Raw genomic sequence first — 19607 nt, 5'->3', positions numbered from 1 at the left:
GGTGCAGTTTGGATTTTCATTTGAATATGCACTGATTCATATCTGGCGTCATTACGCCCTTAGATCTTGTGGGTTTTTTGTTAACCTAAATTTTGTCAGCTGATTCTGACATAGTCATCTTATGTTTGAACTGTAGAGGGCGACAAAGACTGATTTGACTTGGGTGTTAGTTTTTTTTTTTTTTTTTAACCTAAAAGCAAGTGGTGCCTGTGGTTCCCTCAACTCACTCTTCCAATTGGACTTGGTAGTTGCAGGAGGTTTTGTTGACTTGTAAAGACTTTGTTGCTCTTGCATAATTCAGCTTTAGATTTAAGGCCTTAGATTGCATTTAGGGAGAGCAGTTCTGACAGTGTCTCTAATGCCCTTGTTTGCCTTCAGTTTCATGGTTGTTCCAAACAAATCCAGTTAATACTCTGTACCCAGGCTCCCAGTAATAGTGTGTGTGTGAGTGTGCAAGTGTGTGTGCATGATGGTATAAATGGAAAAAACAGGGTTTTCTTGAGTTTGAGTTATAACTGGGTCAGGTTTATGGGGAAATGAGAATTTAAATTAAGAGAAATTGCCACTGTATAGAAATCAATCTGATTACTTCATTCTCTGTATCTGTTTTGTTTGTTTTTGACTTAAAATAAAAAGTTTGACTAAACTATTGGTCAGTTGTATTTTATTTTTTTTTTAAACATGGGTGTTTAAATGTTCAATTTTCACCTGAAAATTAAAAATGTTACAGACTCGTGATGTTTAGTCAGTGGATTTAAATGACACAATGAGTAAGAGACTATTTTGGCTTGGCTGTCCTTTTAATGATTAAACTTCACTTCCTTAAATGTGAATGTTGAGTTTTGCAACAAGTAAACTTACTGGCAGAATGTCATTGAATTAAAGAACTGGAAAACTGTCATTGTTCAATTAAATTTGGCATCACATGACTTTATTCAATAGACTCTGTTTAGGTTTTAACTTATGATTTACAGTCTGTAAAAGATATAGAAAGAGTGTCACTTGATTTTGTATGCTCTATCAAATTCCCCATTTTAAATTTCTATGTAAGGAAATGCACATTTATCATCATAGGGATGCCTCTTGTTCTCAAGAAGCTGATGTTACAGACATTTTATGCTTTACTGGTTCTTGTTTTTAATAAATTCCTGAAACCACAGACTAGCCCCTGGACTTCCTGTGCTCTTGTGAATGTCTGAATGAATGCAGTCACAGCCATTGTGTGTAAAGTTGACAACTGTGCGCTGTGACTTCCAGCTCTGCGATCGGATAAGCCTTGAAACTGGAAAGCCTGTATATCAAACTTTGGTTTGTGTCCATAGGCAAGCCCTGACATAATTATGAATGCTTTGTTACTGACTGGGTGTGACTCATAAATGTAACAGGAGAAACAAAAAACCCTCTGAGCTGGCTGAACATTATTTTGAGATATTTTCTTCTCTTTTTAGTCCGTAGTCCATGAGGGGTTCCCTATAGTCAAATTTATTCAAAACAGGCAAATCATTTGTTTAACTTTTAACAAATCTGTGAATTTCACTCTTGTGTGCTCTTGTCCTTTTTTATTTTTTGACTTCTGTTTGTTTATGTGGGGGTGTACTTCAGGGCTGGGCCAGAACTAATGCAGGAAGTGATTTTGTACACAGTCTCTCCTCTACAAATTCTCTTCCTTTCTTTCTAAAAACTCTGCAGGGTCCTCCAACTTCAGCAACAACAGCAAGGTAAGCACTGAAAATCTCTAAAAATGCTCAGAAATTCACTAATTATACATGCATAACCCTCAAAACCAGCCCTCTTTACAGCTGCTTTCCTGTTATGCCAAATTCATTCATTTTTAAAGAAAGTAACTTAAAGCAGAGTGAATTTTAGGTAGGAGAGATGCTCCTAAAATGCCACACCTTAGTTTCACATCTAGCTTATTTCTTAAAGTACTCATTATTACTCAACATTTTAAATTCAAAAGCTAGTTAAAAAAGCTATATTTTGCACATTCTGATTTTGACTTGATCTTGAACCTGAGCTTCCCAAATGAAATGAAATGCAGAACAGAAATACCTTGTCTGTTTTTTATACAATCCCTCCATTGAGTGATAGCCATTTTGTCGAACGTGATTGCAGTTCTATCTGAGAATTCATATAAAATATTTGTATGGCTTTGTCTTGCAATTTATCTGTTCGATCTAGTTCGCATCGATCTACTTGCATGTCTCCTTATAATAAGAGATATATGCTATATCATATATCAGTGTGACTTATCAACCTCTTCATCAGTTCTTTCCATCTCACTTCTCTTTTTGATTTATTATGACACTGTGATAATTTATGCTACAAGATCATTTAGATTTTTGTCATTTATTATGCCAGCCAAGCGCCTAGCCTACAGTTTATTAAAAATTATTACCTATATCAATAACTGTTTTGACTTATGGTTTTGCTTAGGCTACATCTAGTTCATAGTTTCTGACCATAAAGTTTGTCTACATTGACAGGTAATTTGCGTATTATAACTTATAAGCCACTAGGCCAAGCGCCTTGTTAGCTACAATCGAACTTGTTACTAAAAGTATCAAATTTAAACAAAAAAGGAGTCCAAATTAATGAAAGATAATTACATTTTAACATAAAATTTTAAAACAGCAACCTCTTTCTGGACACCGTAACTTTTTGTCTTAGAAACCAAAACCATGTTTTACCGTGTTTCCTCCATCAACTCCTTCTGATGAGTGGAGGAAAGATGGATGGTGATTATCACGCTAGTGTTTAGCGTTTGTCAGGCAACCCGACTCTTCTCGGTGTGGGGCGTCTTCGGCAGGGCCGCTCGGATTATTCCCCCGTGTCCAGTTACTGGACACATATAAGCTAACCAGGCCAGGTGAACTCTCACACTCACTCACACACACACACACACACACACACACACTGGAAAAGGCAGAATGGAGCCGGACTCAGAAAGCATGCCGGAGCAGGCCGAAGGAGTTTTACAGTTAAGTGGACTAGCGTTTCTTAGCTCTGAGTGCTCATCACACTCTTTACTTAAGGGAGGCTATTAGCTTCTACCGTCTTCACATTAGTCGCATTGGCAAAGCTCCACTATCCTGCGATGATGTACCTGTATGTCATATTTGATGATATTCTGTAATAGATAGCCCAGCCTATTATTGTTTTCAGAGCAATGACAATCTTGAGTCAGTAGCCTACATTTGTGATCACTGTTTAAAACTGAAAGTTCTGTATTTTGTCATGCTAAAATGCTAAAAGTAACATATTTTTATTTTCAACTATAAGTAAACCACACGTAGGGATGATTTATTTAGATAAAGGGGCTGCATCCGAAATCACATAATTTTCTACTATATAGGCTAGTCAGCAAAAAACAGTATGTGACAAAAGAAGTATGTCTGAATTCACAGTAGCCTACTCATAAAAGAGTAGGCAAAAAGTACACGGATGATCTACTTCTGATGAGATTCTGAAGTGTGCATACCATGCACGCTTTACTATCCCATGAGGCCATGGGAGAGGATTTATGAATGGCAGTGTTGGAGTAGTGAACTGCCAATGGTGTGGCAGAGGGGGCGGGACTATTATGTGTGGTTGGCCAATGGCAGATGGGGGGAGTGTTCAGGAAACATGTCTGAAACAATCTCCACATTTGATCATGCCTTCTTCTCTAATATAGTAAATGAAAAGTAGTTTGTGACATTAGTATGCCTGAATTAGTAGTATTCATAGGTGAAAAATACCAGGACGAACTGCGCATTTAATGTACAACTTTTGCAATTGATGTCGTAGACACGTAGAACAGTGCACATGGTGGCTGTCGTATTTTCGGACTGCGTAAATTATACTTTTATAGAACATAATTTTTTACAGTTGCAAATTAGGTTCTTCTTAAAATGTGATGCCTACTCTTAAAGGAGAACTCCGGTCAATTTTAACATTGAGCTCATTTTTTGTAAATTTGGAGTGCTGTCAATACAGAGAACAATGACAAAAATCGGTGTTGCCTACACCGTGTTATCCTCTTTTTAAAATTTGCACCCTGTTGACTTCAATGGGGCAATATTTAAACCTGCTTTTAGCCTCTTAACATCCTTGATGTGTCATTACAAGTGCACAGGTCATGTGAGTGATTCCTTCAGGTTTAAAACTTGCCCCATTGAAGTCAACAGGGTGCACATTTTAAAAAGAGGATAACACGGTGTAGGCAACACCGATTTTTGTCGTTGTTCTCTGTATTGACAGCACTCCAAATTTACAAAAAAATGAGCTTAATGTTAAAATTGACCGGAGTTCTCCTTTAAGTTACGTCTGAAATGACATACTGTCTGAGTAGGTCTTTGGGACCGTTTAAAAGAATGTTCAATATAGTATGAATTTGTGTAGTATTAATGAAATCCTGACTACATCTCCCATGTTGTCATTGCCATGTTATGTTTTATGAATACTGTAAATTCGGACATACTACTCTACATGTAATGTTTCGCCTACTAAAATCATTCATATGCAGGGCCAGGGTGACAGTATGCAATTTCAAACGCATTCTTTTTGAAATTCTGCTTGGTGATGCTAAAATCACAGTTACACACTTCACCATTAAAATATATATTTTTTTAAGTATATATATATATATATTATAGTGGTTATGTTTAATGGTAATGCATATAAAAAGAGATCATTAGACCATCTGGAATTTTGTGAATGAATGGCTGTTACATCCAGTTATGTCACATAAGTATACTGGGTCCTTATCTTCCCTACATTTTCAAAGAACTTGCAGAAACTTGCTAATCATCACAGGAAACAGATTGTGCCAGCTTGCTTGTTCTTTGCCCTGTGGTTCTACATGTCACTGTAGTTGTGCATTTCTAACATGCTAACGGTCATTTTTTGCTTAAGCTGAGACACTTTCACATCAGCTTCCTCGATAAAACAGAATGAATTGCTGTTTTACACCACGCTTTAATGTGTGGGGTGGGGTGTTAAAGTCCTCGATGAGGTGGAGCATTGTGAACACTGAGGCCATTGCTTGTTCATGACATGGAGGATACAAATAACTTTTGTCAGATGAATTGCTTAGTCAGCATGAAACTGAAGTTGAGATAGTCTTTTATTCCCTATTGTGACTTATATCCGACCCAAACAGCTTCTTGAAAAAGAAAAAAAAGTAGGTTGGGACTTGATTTTGTCCCTCTGGAAATGATCGGATCATTGTGGTTTGCTATTGCTGTCATGTCATGTGAGTGACAGGTTGCCCCGCCCTCGTGCAAATAAACGCATCATCAGAGAAGAGAAAAATTTTATTTGAGAAATTTACACTAACTCCGCCCACCATTATCTGATTGAGCCAGACAAAATTACAAAAAAAAATCCTGTTGACAACAGAATCAGTGGCGTGGAGGCGGGTAACGTCAGCTTTTGACGCGACCAATCCGGTAATTGTGTAAATAAAGTGTTTAACGGGTATAAATAAATACTAGGCCTACTTACATTTAGTGCAAAGAAAATACTGAAAATAATTTCATGGGGACTTTAATGTTTAGCTGTAACAGGACCAGGTTAAATAAAATCTCTACTCATTCTGAAGAGGTTTTATGACTGACACTGTCTATCTCGCTTCCTACACATTACAGTAGCTACATCTTATATCTTCTCTCAAAATTACAACTACTAATTAGTGGAATTTAAATTTAGCCTGTCATACATTTTTAAAACCGATCATAAATTTGTATCATAAAGTGAAATTGTAATAGCTTCAAATGAATCATAGTATTTATTAGGGGTTGTTCCCTGTTAATGCTTCCTTGCAGTTAATGAGGCGTCATGTCCAACTGTGACTAAACAGAATATATGGACTAAAGGAACAGATAAAGAGGGAGGAGCAGCCAGCAGCGCAACTTACCCTTTGTAACTGTTTCCTATGTGCTCACAACAGTAACTATGTGAGGAAATAAGATGCATTCTTTGGCGTTGTGAAACTGGACGTGTCTGACTCTCTGTATGGCATGTCTTGGAGTGACATAAGAGGCCTATTTAAATGAGAGTGAAGTAATGCAGAGCGCCTCTCAATGTCAGACCATTACAAGAAGAGCCTAATTAGACTGATTGATTTATTTTTACCATGCCAGTTTATTTGCAGCGCCAATATTTTATGTTGTTAATCCACGTGCCTGTCAAAGATGATATCCTATTACCAATAATTGATTGTCAAAGATGATATCCTATTACCAAGATCCTTCTATTACCAATAATTGATTTAGTCAGGTTTCCATTCGAATTAAAACATTTGATAAGAAAAGACGCTTGGAAGACTTAACAGTTCACATTCATTATTGACAAGTAAGAAAAACACAGCAATAAGGTGCTGTTTTTTAGCCTGTGTACTTTTCATTTTCACATGGCTTATGGCAGCTTTATTAAGAATAATAGAACCAAAACTCATCCCAGGCTAACATATCTTTATTGTCTTGAGTGTTTTATTGGCAGCAGTGTGCTGGAATCTACATATGTTTTCATGTGAGCCTCCAACACACTGACACTGTCTGTAGTGTCCAAACAAACAGATTTCCAGAATCCAAACCATGTGTTTTGGCAGTCAGGTTACTGACAGGTCAGAGAACCAATCAGATAACAGCAGTCTTTAACTGATAGCTCTCTTGGCAAATTAGTGAGAGGAGCAGAGCTACAATAGAGTACCCATCGGGCCAAAAGCCAAATGACTAGTAGGGTTTTATTATGAAGCATGCTGCTAGCTTTTGGGTTTTCTCTTTTTTTTTTGTGCAAAATGTTGTGGAAAAAACATTTAAGTTAGGTGATAGAAAATTTTAACTGGGAAGTCACAGGCAATTGCTTCAGCTTTCAAAACATAGTTCAGGACAAAGAATGAATCTTTTTATTAATCCATAAATCAGATGTCTGCTGCCCGTAGTCCTTTCAGGGGCTTCATTTTTTGATCCAGTCCTCTCTTCACAATTTGTTCTGTCTCTGCAGAATGCTCCGATTTCAGGCCGCTCCAGGGCAGTTTGGGGACGAGATTAGGCAGCCGGGACTGAGATGTTGGCGAGTGGAGAAGATGAAGGCTGTTCCTCTGGATAAAGCTGAGGTCGGGGCTTTCTTCAATGGTGACTCCTACCTTGTGCTGGATAACCGGGGTGACCAGGGTGCAGACCTCCACATGTGGATTGGTGAGATGATAGCTGCTGATTTTCTCCATTGGTTAATTTTGTCGCTTTCAGCTATGCAGTATGAAATACACGGGATACACAATTTAGTATCTGATGACATCATTTCATACTTTTATTATTAACATCATATGGCAAGTAGGGTTCTGTATTTTCTTTTAATGATGGTTTTAAAGAGACAGAACATGTGGCCTGAAAACACATTAGAATGCATCAACATTTAAAGGATTAGTTCACCTCAAAATGAAAATGTCCTGATAATTTACTAACCCCAATGCCATCCAAGATGTTCATGTCTTTCTTTCTTCAGTGGAAAAGAAATTAAGTTTTTTGAGGAAAACATTTCAGGATTTTTCTTCACACAATTGGCTTTAGCGGCAACCAGAATATTGAAGTTCAAATTAATGCCGTCATCACGTTGGAAAGGTCACGAAAAAAAGAAAATAATAATAAATTAAAACAAAGATTTCGGACGATTTTGAATTTGGAAGAGAAAATGAGATGGAATTTTTCGCCCTTCCCTACCTTTTTGAACCGGAGTACACAGACAAATAACTTAGATTGATGACGTGGCGCATGACCTTTCCAACGTGATGACGCAATGCGTGGCGCGTCGCAGACCAGCACAAGACGAACAATTGTGGTTAAAAAGTATATACATTTTTTTTTTCATGCTAACCATGTCCCTTAGTAATTCAAACTAAGTAAGTTTTGATTTATTCATACAAAATGTCAGGACAGGATGACAAAAATACATCTCATGAAATTTACTTTCATACCTCCAAAACAAGTTTTGTTCAATAAATGCAGCAGCAGATGTTGAATATGTCTTCTTGGTTGGGGGAGGGTCTAACTGTGCATGTGCAGTATGAGAGTCATCATGTTGCAACCATCCCCTGTTGCAACTGTCCCCGATCTCCCCTAACTTTGCAACTACATGTCAGCTAACTCTCATTAGAGCATTAGTAGACTGTATGCTTAATATCTGCTAACACTTTATTGTGATGATCCTCTAACAGACATTCTACTGACTAGAAGTCATTTTGCAACTACGTCTACTTATTCTAACCCTAACCCTACCAGCCTACTAATACTCTACTAACACTCTAATGAAAGTTAGTAGACATGTAGGTGCAACGTTATTGATAGTCAACAGAATGTGTTAAAAGGACCATTAAAATAAAGTGAAACCAATATTTTTGCTTTTCTCAAAGCCAAGTTTTATTAAAACGCTCATCTTGCCAGAAGTAAATCCTCTCCTTTAATTCACTAAATTCACCATCATGCTAATGACTAATGTAAATTGTCATTATTTACTTACAATACTACAATTAAAAAAAGACCCCAAGTTTATTTCTTTGTTACTTTTGAAGCTGGACAGACATGGTCACCATGAACTGTTTTTTTATGGAAAAACGATTCCATAAATGAATTAATTCATTAAAATAATTTATTTTATTATTTTATTTATTTATTTTTTCTTTTGCAGGTGTTAAAGACATGGTCGCTATGGTTGTTTTATGGGAAAAAAAGATGCACAAAGATTCTTAAAAATATGTTATGTTCCATAGAACAACATTGCATATGGCATGAGGATATACATAACAAGAAGTGAAGCCAAAGTCAGGGTCAGTCAGTCATGATTATTGTGGTGGTATGGGGTCTGAAAGACTGAGACAATAGCCTGTTGAGATAAACGATACGCATGATCACACAGTCGAGTGGACCTGACCCAAGTCTGAGTGAGTGCACAGAAAGTTGGTATAGAACGGCTGGTAGACAGGAGAGAGGGGTGAAGAGGGAAGACTCCCAAAGGAAAAAGGCATGGGCGTGTGTTTTCATTGGTCATTAATGTTTCAGCAGGCCTGTGACAGGACTTCAGTTAGGTCTATTGTCTTATGGTGTATCCGGTGCTTTAGGAAACACTAAGCAGCTTGTCAGCATGATGAGCCATCTTCTCTCATGCCTTCTCATTAACCATCCCTTATCCATAAACACCCTCAATCCATCTCTTCATTACTCAGAATCCCTGGTCTCAGTTCCTAACCCAACCATAGTATTCATTCATAATGAACCTTCTATTGCAGAGACAATTCCTCTGTGTTATACACGTCTACATAGCAGAAAATCATGATTATTCTGGTCATGATTGAGATCACGATTGTTTTACAATTACTCATTGACTTTGAAAACATCATGCATTATTTATTTATTGCATTTATTGAACTTGAACCTTAAATATAAAAAAAGTAATGCATAATAATATGCACTTTTCAATTTTGAAAACATCATGCATTTATTGAACCTGAAAAGTCTTTTCAACAGCATATTTCCTTGAACCTCAAGAAGCAGAAAAAATGCTAATAAAATAAAAATATTTCATTGGTATATATAATAAATTGCTATGTATGTCATATCATCATTGCTAAACAAAATGCAGCGCAAGAATCATTTTATCTTAATTATTTGTAGTCATTGTAGAAAGAAAAACTAATATATTTTGATCATTCACCCAAGCCCTACCACAAATGGCCTTGCATTTAAGTCAGTTCAGTTCAGCACAGACAATGGTTGCTCAGAGGTGCAGAGGAAGTGGCTGTGGCTGTGTTGGTGGCATATCACACAGGACAGAATTGTGCAAAATTGCACACACAGTGTTTGTTGAAAGAACATTCTTCCTAATTGCTTTCTCTTATTTGCATTTGCTGACCTTTTTATTGGCTGCATGTAAGAGGAAGTTTGTAAAGTGAATTGTGTGAGTGGATTCCATACTTTTAAATGATTGGGTAACACTTTACAATAAGGTTTCATTACATTAGTTAACATGAACTAACAATAAGCAATACTTCTACAGCAATTGTTAATCTGAGTTAATGTTAATTTCAAAATAGTCAAAAGTTATTTTTGTTAACATTAGTTAATGCACTTTGAACTAACATGAACAGACAATGAACAATTGTATTTTATTAACTGATGTTAACAGGTTAATAATATAAAGCTCAGTGCTCATAGTTACTTCATGCACTAACAAATGCATTCATTAATGTTAACAAATAAGACCTTATTGTAAAGTGTTACCGATTATCCAATATATATCAATTTAGTTACACTGACTATACAATAATGTTCATTAGTTAACTACGTTAATAAGCATGAACTAATAATGAACTGCACTTATACAGCATTTATTAATCTTTGTTAATGTTAATTTCAACATTTACTAATACTTTATTAAAATTTTGTTAACATCAGTTAATGCACTGTGAACTGACATGAACAAACAATGAACAAAAAAGTATTTTTGTTAACTAACATTAACAAAGATTATTACATGGCTTGGCTGAATTCCAATATAGAATGCGGTCTGTTATTTCTTTATAACAGACCGCTGCGAAGTATAACAGACCGTTGCCATGAAAAACAGCGCGTTGCTATGGACGCGGAACGGACTATTTTCTTTAGCGGAAGCAATACAATCGTTTTTAAATCAATAACCCCTTTTTAAATCAATAATTCGCGGCAAATTATTTATTTATTTTGTAGGTAGCCATGTAATAAGCGGGATAATGTATAGTGAGCCGGTTGTTATAGTGAATAACAACCCCTTCAGGCTGATTCAAGATCCCTCCGCTTCGCGTCGGGATCCCGTTCAGCCTGTCGGGGTTGTTATTCACTATAACAACCGGCTCACTATACATTATCCCTTACTTAACAAATACAGTAACAAATGTATAACTCATACTTGGTACTAATAATGCATTAACTAATGAACCTTACTGTAAAGTGTTACAATTCATTTTCAGTAACATTTTTATGGCCCCCTTTAGTTATTCCGTTGCACTTTATTTTACAGTACGTGCACTTTCGTCTACTTACCTAAAAAGTACCTGGGAATATAAGGTAACTACATGGGTTAAAGGGTTAGTTCACTCAAAAATGAAGATACGGTCAGTAATTACTCACCCTCATGTTGTTCCAACCCCGTAAGACTTTGGTTCATCTTCGGAACACAAATGAAGATATTTTTGATGAAATCTGAGAGCTGTCTCACTCCTTCATAGGCTTCTAGGCAATTTCATTCTGCCGGTCCGGAAAAGTTAGTAAAAACATCGCTAAAATAGTCCAAGTGACTTCACTGACTCAACCTTAAGTCTAAATGAACTAAAGTCTTACGGGTTGGAACAACATGAGGGTGAGTAATTACTGACCGAATTTTCATTTTTGGGTGAACTAACCCTTTAAGATTAGGTTTAGGGGTAGGTTCAGGCCAGGGTTAGTTCCTAGTTATTACCCAGTTATTGCAATTACTATAATAAGTGTATATGTTAATAAGGAACAGGACTGTAAAATAAAGTGCTGATGACTGTATGTTGCACTTACATGTCTCATTAGAATATTAGTAGAGTATTATTAGACTGTCTGCTTAAAATCTGCTTCCACTTTATTTTAATGGTCCACCAACAGACATTTTACTAACTATAAGTAACTTTTCAGCTACGCCACCTTATTCTACTAACCCTAACAAACTACTAATACTCAACTAATACTTTGGGAGTTAGTTGACATTTAGCTGCAATGTTACTTATAGATTGTCTAAAGGGCCCATCAAAATAAAGTGTAACCTAATTTTCTCTCTTCCTCTTTCTCCCTTTTAGGAGAGAAATCGTCTCGTGACGAGCAGGTAGCTTGTGCCATGTTGGCTACGCAGCTGGATAACTTCCTGGGAGGAGATCCAATCCAGCACAGACAGGTTCAGGGCTATGAGTCCCCAGAATTCATGAACCTCTTCCCTCGAGGAGTCAGCTACAAGGTGAGATGTGTTTGTGTGTGTTCACATTCTCTCACATCTACACAAAATGGCTATATATATAAATGAACTGATTGTTACAGTAGTACTGGATGCATCATTATTTCAGTTAAAGAGTTCTTATGTTCCTTGAATAGTCACGCTATTCTGTTTGTACAGGAGGGAGGTGTGGAGTCTGGCTTCAGAAGAACACAGTCTGGATCTGGACCCATTCAGAGGTTATACCAAATCAAAGGGAAGCGCAACATCAGAGCCAAGGAAGTGGATTTGAGCTGGCAGAGCTTTAACAAAGGGGACTGCTTCATACTCGACCTGGGCGAGGTTTGTGCCTGTCTGTTTGACTTTTTCTATCCCAGACAGCAACATATAGTGTCGGCCCAGATCCGGCCCACATCCAGTACACGTAGAATCAACATGTACCAGATGTGGGCCGGATCTGGGCCGACACTATGTTGCTGTCTGGGTATGTCTCTCTATACACTTCTGTTAAATAGTTTTTTGTTGTTCGTTCGTTTGTTTGTTTGTTTGAAAGAAAGAAAGAAATTATGTTATTCAGCAAGGATGCATTAAAATTATCAAAAGTTACAGGAAAGAAATGCTATAAAATTCCTATTTCAACTACAATGCTTTTATTTGATAAAATAAAAACGTAAACTGCTCTGCATTGTACAATACTGCATATCAACAAAATATAATGTAGCAGTTATTTGAAATACATTTTTTATGATTATTATAAAATCTTTTTATTCTCTAGATAATTGTGTCATGGATAGGATCTCAGGCAAACATCTTTGAGAAGCAGAAGGTGCGGGAGATCGCCACTCTGATCAGAGATACAGAGAGACACGGCAAAGCCCAGATCACTAACATCAATGAGGGAGAGGAGACACAGGAAATGCTACAGGTAACAACAGGCCATTGTATTTTGACAAAAAAAAAATTATATATATATATATATATATATATATATATATATATATATATATATATATATATATATATATATATATATATATATATATATATATATATATATATATATATATATACACATACATACATACATACAGTATATTTTTCTACTCTGCGTCAACTCTACCCTTTATGATTCTTTAGCTTTACACTTCACTTTAATCCTTTTAAGTCTGATGTCCCATGCCACAATTACCCAAAAGGAAACAACAAACGATGGTAATATACACCCATGGCGTGCTGTAGTAAAACCGAAAAATCATGATCCTAACCTTTATCTCCATACCGAAATCTCAGTAGGCCAGACAGTGATTCGTCTATTCTGAATTATTAAAATATTGGTATCTGGAGACAGCAGTGTACACCGCAAGGTTTTAAAAGCTTAGCTCAAAGTTGTGCTGTAAATGAATAGTGCTCATAAACAGCTGTTGAAATGGAGTAGAGGTTTTGAACCGAGAAACAGTATTATCAGAAGGTTGATACGTTTGTGTTTTCTTTTCTTTCTTTTTTAAGGAAAGTGCTCAGCTTTTATTTATTTATTTTGCTCTCAAATTAAAGGCCAGAATTAAAAAATCTGAAAGAACAGCATACTTTTAACATACTATAAATAAGTAAACAGTGAATAAGTACATTTCAGAAAATTAGTTCTTCTAAAACAGTTCTTCTGAAAAATTAGTTCTTCAGCTAAAATCTCTGATAATAAATTATAAACAGTTAATAATTTAGTTTATAACAGTTTACATTTATAATAATATAACATATAACATAATATAAACATTTTCAAAATTGATCACTGAATATTCTTTCTTTACTTTATCTGAAGTGCAAAACACCCACACACAAAATACCATTTTTGACATTAAAATTGAAAAACAAAACATGTCATGTTTATGAATACTGTTTTTTGCCGATGAGCTCTGACTGTGTTCGTCCTCTCCATCTTTTGTTATAATAAACAGGTTCTTGGTCCAGTGCCAGAGCTGAAAGAAAGCACTCCAGAGGAAGACAGTCAAGCAGATGCATCAAATTCCGCCTCCCTCTACAAGGTACCACAACTCTGTTATGTGTTAGGCTTGTGTTAATCTAAACTAGGGGTTCAAAACTGAGCTCCTAGATACTACATACTTGTAGTTTTCAAATAAGCCTTAATAAGGACTTGATAAGCTGGATCAGATGATTAGAGATAATTAGGGTTGAAGCTAAACTCTGCAACGCTGTGGACATCCAGGAACTGAGTTTTGCGCTCCTGATCTAAACTGTAGAAAATCCATAGCTGTGTTCGAAATCGCGTTCACGTTTCCCTTTATTAATCCATTAATATAGTCCATTTGAAGAAGTGAATGAATGAAAAGGAGAAGAATTTGGACTGGAAGGGCTGCCACTTTTTCATAGTATGCTTGCTGTTTAATAGCAGCTCCAGTAGTAAGATGAAAAGATTTATCTTGAACTCTGTCATTGAAACTATGTATAAACCTTAATTAAACAATTTAATAATTAAAAAGGAATTCATACTTGTATGATATTACGCTGTACCCACATTGGACCAGCGGTTTGAAAAATGGATGGATGGATGATTCAGCTGCGGGCGACATCTTCTGGCGACACGTGGGAATTCATTCGGTGTGACCCTCACAGTGCATTATGGGTATTCTCTAGCCGTTGAGTGTACATCGGCTGTACACTCGTTATTGCGGTGCATTACGGGATTGAATGAGTCCACTCAATAACATCCAATATGGTTTCGGACACCACTACAAATGTGACCCTGGATCACAAAACCAGTCATAAGTCGCACGGGTATATTTGTGACAATAGCCAATAATACATTGTATGGGTCAAAATTATTGATTTTTCTTTTATGCCAAAAATCATTAGGATATTAAGTAAAGATCATGTTCCACGAGGATATTTAGTAAATTTCCTACCATAAATATATAAAACATTTATTTTTGTGAGTGAATGCAGCACAACCGCAATTTCCGCAAATATAAATGGACAACTTTAAAGGTGATTTTCTCAATGTTTCGATTTTTTTTGCACCCTCAGATTTTCAAATAGTTATATATCAGCCAAATATTGTCCTATCTGACCTATCCTAACAAACCATATATCAATGGAAAGCTTATTTATTCAGCTTTCATATGATGTATAAATCTCAATTTAAAAAAATTGACCCATGTGACTGGTTTTGTGGTCCATGGTCACAAATGACTGTTCCCTCCAATAGTGCCCTATTTAAGAGGGCGATTTCGAACACAGCCCTTGAGACTACAGTACATGTGGATGTTCGGATGAATCCTTGCCATGAGGAATCTAATCCATACCTATATTTGCTCAATGTACATTTATCTGATGTTTAAAAAATTCCTAAAAGGTCTAGCAAACATATCATTTATGTTTCATGTGCATTCAATCTGGAGAAATGGTAATTTCTTTATAGGTTTCAGATGCAACAGGGTCAATGAAGTTGACCAAGGTATCAGAGAAAAGTCCATTTGCCAAGGACTTACTGGTACGTGATGACTGCTTTATCCTGGACAATGGGGCCAATGGAAAGATCTTTGTTTGGAAAGGTAAGAAAAAATGTACATGCATGTCACAATAACACGATAAGTGTCTGGTGAACAAATCACTTATATTCTGTATATAATATACACTACCATTTAAGTAAGATTTGTTCAGCAAGGACGCGTTCAACAGTGAAGACAATTATAATGTTGCAAAAGAATTCTATTTCAAATAAATGCTGTTCTTTGGAACTTTCTATTCATCAAAGAATCCTGAAAAAAAAAGATTACAGTTTCTACAAAAATATTAAGCAGCACAACCATTTTTAACTAAGGTAATGAGAAGAAATGTTTCTTGAGCAGCAAATCAGTATATTAGATTGATTTCTGAAGGGTCATGTGACACTGAAGACTGGAGTAATGATGCTATGACCCAAACCTATGAATGGTAGTATACATGCATGCATACATAGGTTTCATAATTGAAATGTTTTCTATGATTCTCAGGAAGTGGAGCGAACGCAGAAGAGAAGAGGGCTGCTCTGAAAATGGCAGATGACTTCATCCAACAAATGAATTACCCCAAGATGAAAACACAGGTCTGCACTTGTAGAATTACTCTTGTGGTTTAAATTTTAATATTAAAAGTTTGTAATTTATGCACCAGTGCCGACCCCTAACAGAACTGGAAATGTATTGACCCAGGAATAATGGTGCGTTCAAGTCATGTCGAAAAGATCGTATTTACGAGTTGAACGCACACGAACGGCATCACAAAGTCATAAATACGAGTGGGAAGCTTTGGATTTTCTTTAAACCCTGATCTTTACAAGTTGTGGGCGTGGCGGAACAACACAATATTTATAGGTATTTAGCAGTGACATTGTCAGGCTTTTTTATTTACAACAAAATAAGCTAATTCCCTTCACAAAATGTAATTGCATTGTAATATAACAATATAATATGTAACGATAAAGTTTACAGTGGCTTTATAAATTAATAAAAAACATTAAAAAGCAAAACACACCTAATGTACATTCTTTGTTTCTTTTGTAGAGTTTAATCTTGCGAAAGTGACTTAAACGTACCAGACGTCGTAAACACTACTTCTCAACTCGTAAATACGAACTTTTCAGGAGGACTTGCACCATAAAAAGTCACTTTTGGTCTACAAAAGTATTCTATGAAATACTATTCTATATTCATTGTGTTTGGTCTGGCCTTTCGAAGCATTACTCAAAAGAACTAAAAAACCGTTGAGTTTATACCCATGTGAATAGATGCCAGATCCTCTAAGAATCGAGTGTTTTTCTGTCTTACAGGTGGAGATTTTACCACAGGGCAGAGAGACTGTTATCTTTAAACAGTTTTTCCAAAACTGGAATTAAACCTCATTTCACTGCATGATCAAAGAATAAACTGCACTCAACCAGTTGTCAAAAGATACTGTAATTCACTTAAATAAAGTCACAGAGATATTACATTATAAACAAATGTACAGTTTTATTGAATAAGATCATGCGTATGAATGAGAGAGGCTTTGCTATTTGTCTGTTACCATATTTTTATGTCTTTTAAAACAGTGGTTCCCAACAGGGGGGTCGCGGCCCACAAGGGGGTCTCGGCGAGCTCTCTGGGGGGTCGCGTCATATTTTGAAAAGTTTTGAGTAATGAGCATTCAAGTCGTCCGTAACTTCTTCTATGTTAAAAATTTACAAAATGTATATAATGAGCGAGTTCATTATGAATCCATCTTCCAAACCGTGTTTTTGTCTTATTCTGAATCACTATGGTACACCTATAATAAGTGTTTATATTGGGACTATTTAACACTGGTTCGGATCGCCGCCGCTGCGGAGTAGTGGTACTTGACCTGCGTGACTCGTCATAGCCAAACACAGAGAAGTAATTCCGGCTCCAAAAGACGCATTATTCTGTTAACAAACGCATGTTTATTAACGATCGCTATAGCGCAAAAAAAAAAAAGGAATGCATGCTTTAAGGAGAACGATCATATTACATTAGCTAATTTGATCCATTCCCTGGCCTGGCTGACCAAAAATGGGATTTTAACCATGACAGCCTTAAAAAACAAATACAAATGGGCCAGACTGACCCTTGAGGATGATAAAGATGTCTTACCCTGTAAAGATCTCTTCACCATTGACCAAATTACTCACGACCAGCAGATCCTCACACTTATTGATAAAGCCTCACAAATAACATGCAAGTATTGGGGTCCCAGACAGCAGTAATTTTGTAATAGCCTATATAGGCTATTCAATCTTTTTTTTTTTTACCTACACACCAGTGTGAATACTGATATTTTTTTATTGCGATTCAAATAGGGCCAATTTATAGGCTACTCTTAGGCTTACGTTTTTAAATTACAAATGGCCCACTGATGTTTTTGTTATTGTATTTTCAATATTAGGCTATAGGCTATTATTTGTGCATAAACATATCTGGTTATAATAAACATAGCCTACCGTTTGCTTGAAAACAACATATTTTGTCATCCTTGCTGCTAGCCAACAAGAGCGATAATATCATTAAATGTGAAGGGGGGGGGGCCCTAAAATATTTTCTTGGGAAAAAGGGGGTCTCAGACAATAAAAGGTTGGGAACCACTGTTTTAAAAGATGTTTATATTGATCAATAGAAAATTGAAAGAGTTTTAAATACTTCCTAATACTACTACTACCTTTTTGATTGAGAAAGTCAAATGTTGCAGCCTTGATAGCCACGAACCGCTGAGTAGATGCCACTTCTACTTAAAAACAGAATAATGTTACAAATTTTTCAAGCCAATGCACTATTTCACAAACTCTGTGGAAAATCTTGTGCTTGTTGCTTTTTTTTTTTTACTCATTTTGTGTATGTAACTGCAGCATGGCAATAAAAATGCATTTGCATCAACAGGAAAGACTTCTGGGATTATTGCTCAGACTTGAATTCATGCGAATGCACTGGAATTCCCCTTTAGACAGATAAGAGGACACTGATGTTACGTAAGGGCAGGTAAGGGTCATGTTACCGTGGTTTACATAAACTCATAAATACAGTTACTGTATGAGAAATAAAAGCTTACAAACTCCAAATTTATAAAGCTAAATTTAAATACACATGTAGCCTGCAGCTGTGTTAAGAGATATTTTTTATTTGAATGAGAACTATAAAGTTTGATCTATGAACCCATTGGTTTATTTTTATTCACGTATTATTATTGCTTTATAAATCAGAATTTTGGATTAGAGGAGGAATGACATGTTTTTTTGCATGGTTTCAGTAGGTTTTCACCTACTTTTACGTGAACTGTTGCTGTGAACTGAATCACGCTGATTAGTGTGATATTTAGGTCATGATAAGCAGGGTTGGGAAAAGGTCACAGTTTAAGATTACATAGATTTTTTTATTTCCCCTTACACATGACTTAACTGGGTCGCCTCCTAATCGACGCCCCTAAACATCTCCTGATCGACGTTTAATTATATTTATCCTCTAGCACGTCTCCTAATCGACGTCGGCTGAGTCGGTCAACGTCTTGAATAAAATCTCTAGTGCTCCACTAACTTGCTGCATAGCATTATCTAGACAGACTCGAATATGCTTTAATCACGGCTGGAGGACCTCAGACAAATTTCAGAGAGAATCCCACCAGCAAAAAGAATGCAACAGTTTTTTATAGAACACGAGCATGGCAAAGGTGATATAATTCTAAAATATGATTGGATCATATGTATAATTCAGCAAACCCTACTGTTTCTAAGTATAAGCAAACCCTGATTTCTTGATTATCTCACTTTGTTACTCAAAGTCATGAGTTTATATATTTAGACATCTGTCTAGTTTAATTTCCTCTTTTGTTATATTCGGACATGATTCAGGCTGACTTTGGCCAAAGTGTTGGGGACATTTAGGTTTCAAAAGCACATAATTGTTAATCTTGCAAGAAAAATAAATGTTAGTTTTGATTCATTAAAAAATCAGTTAATGAATTTGAATGGAATTAGGAAAACTCCACAAAATGTTGAGTTGTAATTGGAATGACAGAAAGAGGAATTAACTGAATTGCAATTCAAATTCAACTGGTATTTTCACTTGTGCAGATTCAGGACAAGCCATAAATAATGTATTTTAATG

The 19607-nt window shown here is 36.1% G+C and overlaps 1 protein-coding gene across 7 annotated transcripts; it reads left to right on the top strand.

The window, feature by feature from the left end:
• Positions 1-1220: 1220 nt before the first annotated feature.
• Positions 1221-18387, top strand: capgb (capping protein (actin filament), gelsolin-like b). 7 transcript variants are annotated; one of them, XR_014032110.1, is made up of 11 exons: positions 1221-1308; positions 1690-1718; positions 6988-7181; positions 11834-11988; positions 12145-12306; positions 12740-12889; positions 13917-14003; positions 15398-15530; positions 15972-16063; positions 16787-17046; positions 18107-18387. XR_014032110.1 is itself a non-coding variant. In XM_081392906.1 (10 exons), exons 3-10 carry the CDS (start codon positions 6989-6991, stop codon positions 16850-16852), a joined length of 1038 nt encoding a protein of 345 aa, XP_081249032.1. In that variant the 5' UTR covers positions 1224-1308; positions 1690-1718; position 6988; the 3' UTR covers positions 16853-18387. The 7 variants fall into 7 exon arrangements, 3 of the variants coding, with proteins under 3 accessions (XP_081249032.1, XP_081249031.1, XP_081249030.1); XM_081392906.1 differs by having other exon boundaries at positions 1224-1308; positions 16787-18387; XR_014032113.1 differs by lacking the exon at positions 1221-1308 and having other exon boundaries at positions 1603-1718; positions 16787-17017; positions 18084-18382.
• Positions 18388-19607: the final 1220 nt, after the last annotated feature.

Source organism: Scardinius erythrophthalmus (genome assembly GCF_964197995.2).
Source record: "Scardinius erythrophthalmus genome assembly, chromosome: 18".
Taxonomy (NCBI): Eukaryota; Metazoa; Chordata; class Actinopteri; order Cypriniformes; family Leuciscidae; genus Scardinius; species Scardinius erythrophthalmus.
This window is presented reverse-complemented; position numbering and strand designations above follow the sequence as displayed.

What these genes read in the sequence shown, in the direction of transcription:
- capgb (XM_081392904.1), top strand. Translation starts at nt 2,931, where the DNA reads ATGGAGCCGGACTCAGAAAGCATGCCGGAGCAGGCCGAAGGAGTTTTA. An exon ending in TCATACTCGACCTGGGCGAG is followed by an intron (nt 12,307 to 12,739) that starts GTTTGTGCCTGT and finishes TTTATTCTCTAG; the next exon opens with ATAATTGTGTCATGGATAGG. An exon ending in AGACACAGGAAATGCTACAG is followed by an intron (nt 12,890 to 13,916) that starts GTAACAACAGGC and finishes TATAATAAACAG; the next exon opens with GTTCTTGGTCCAGTGCCAGA.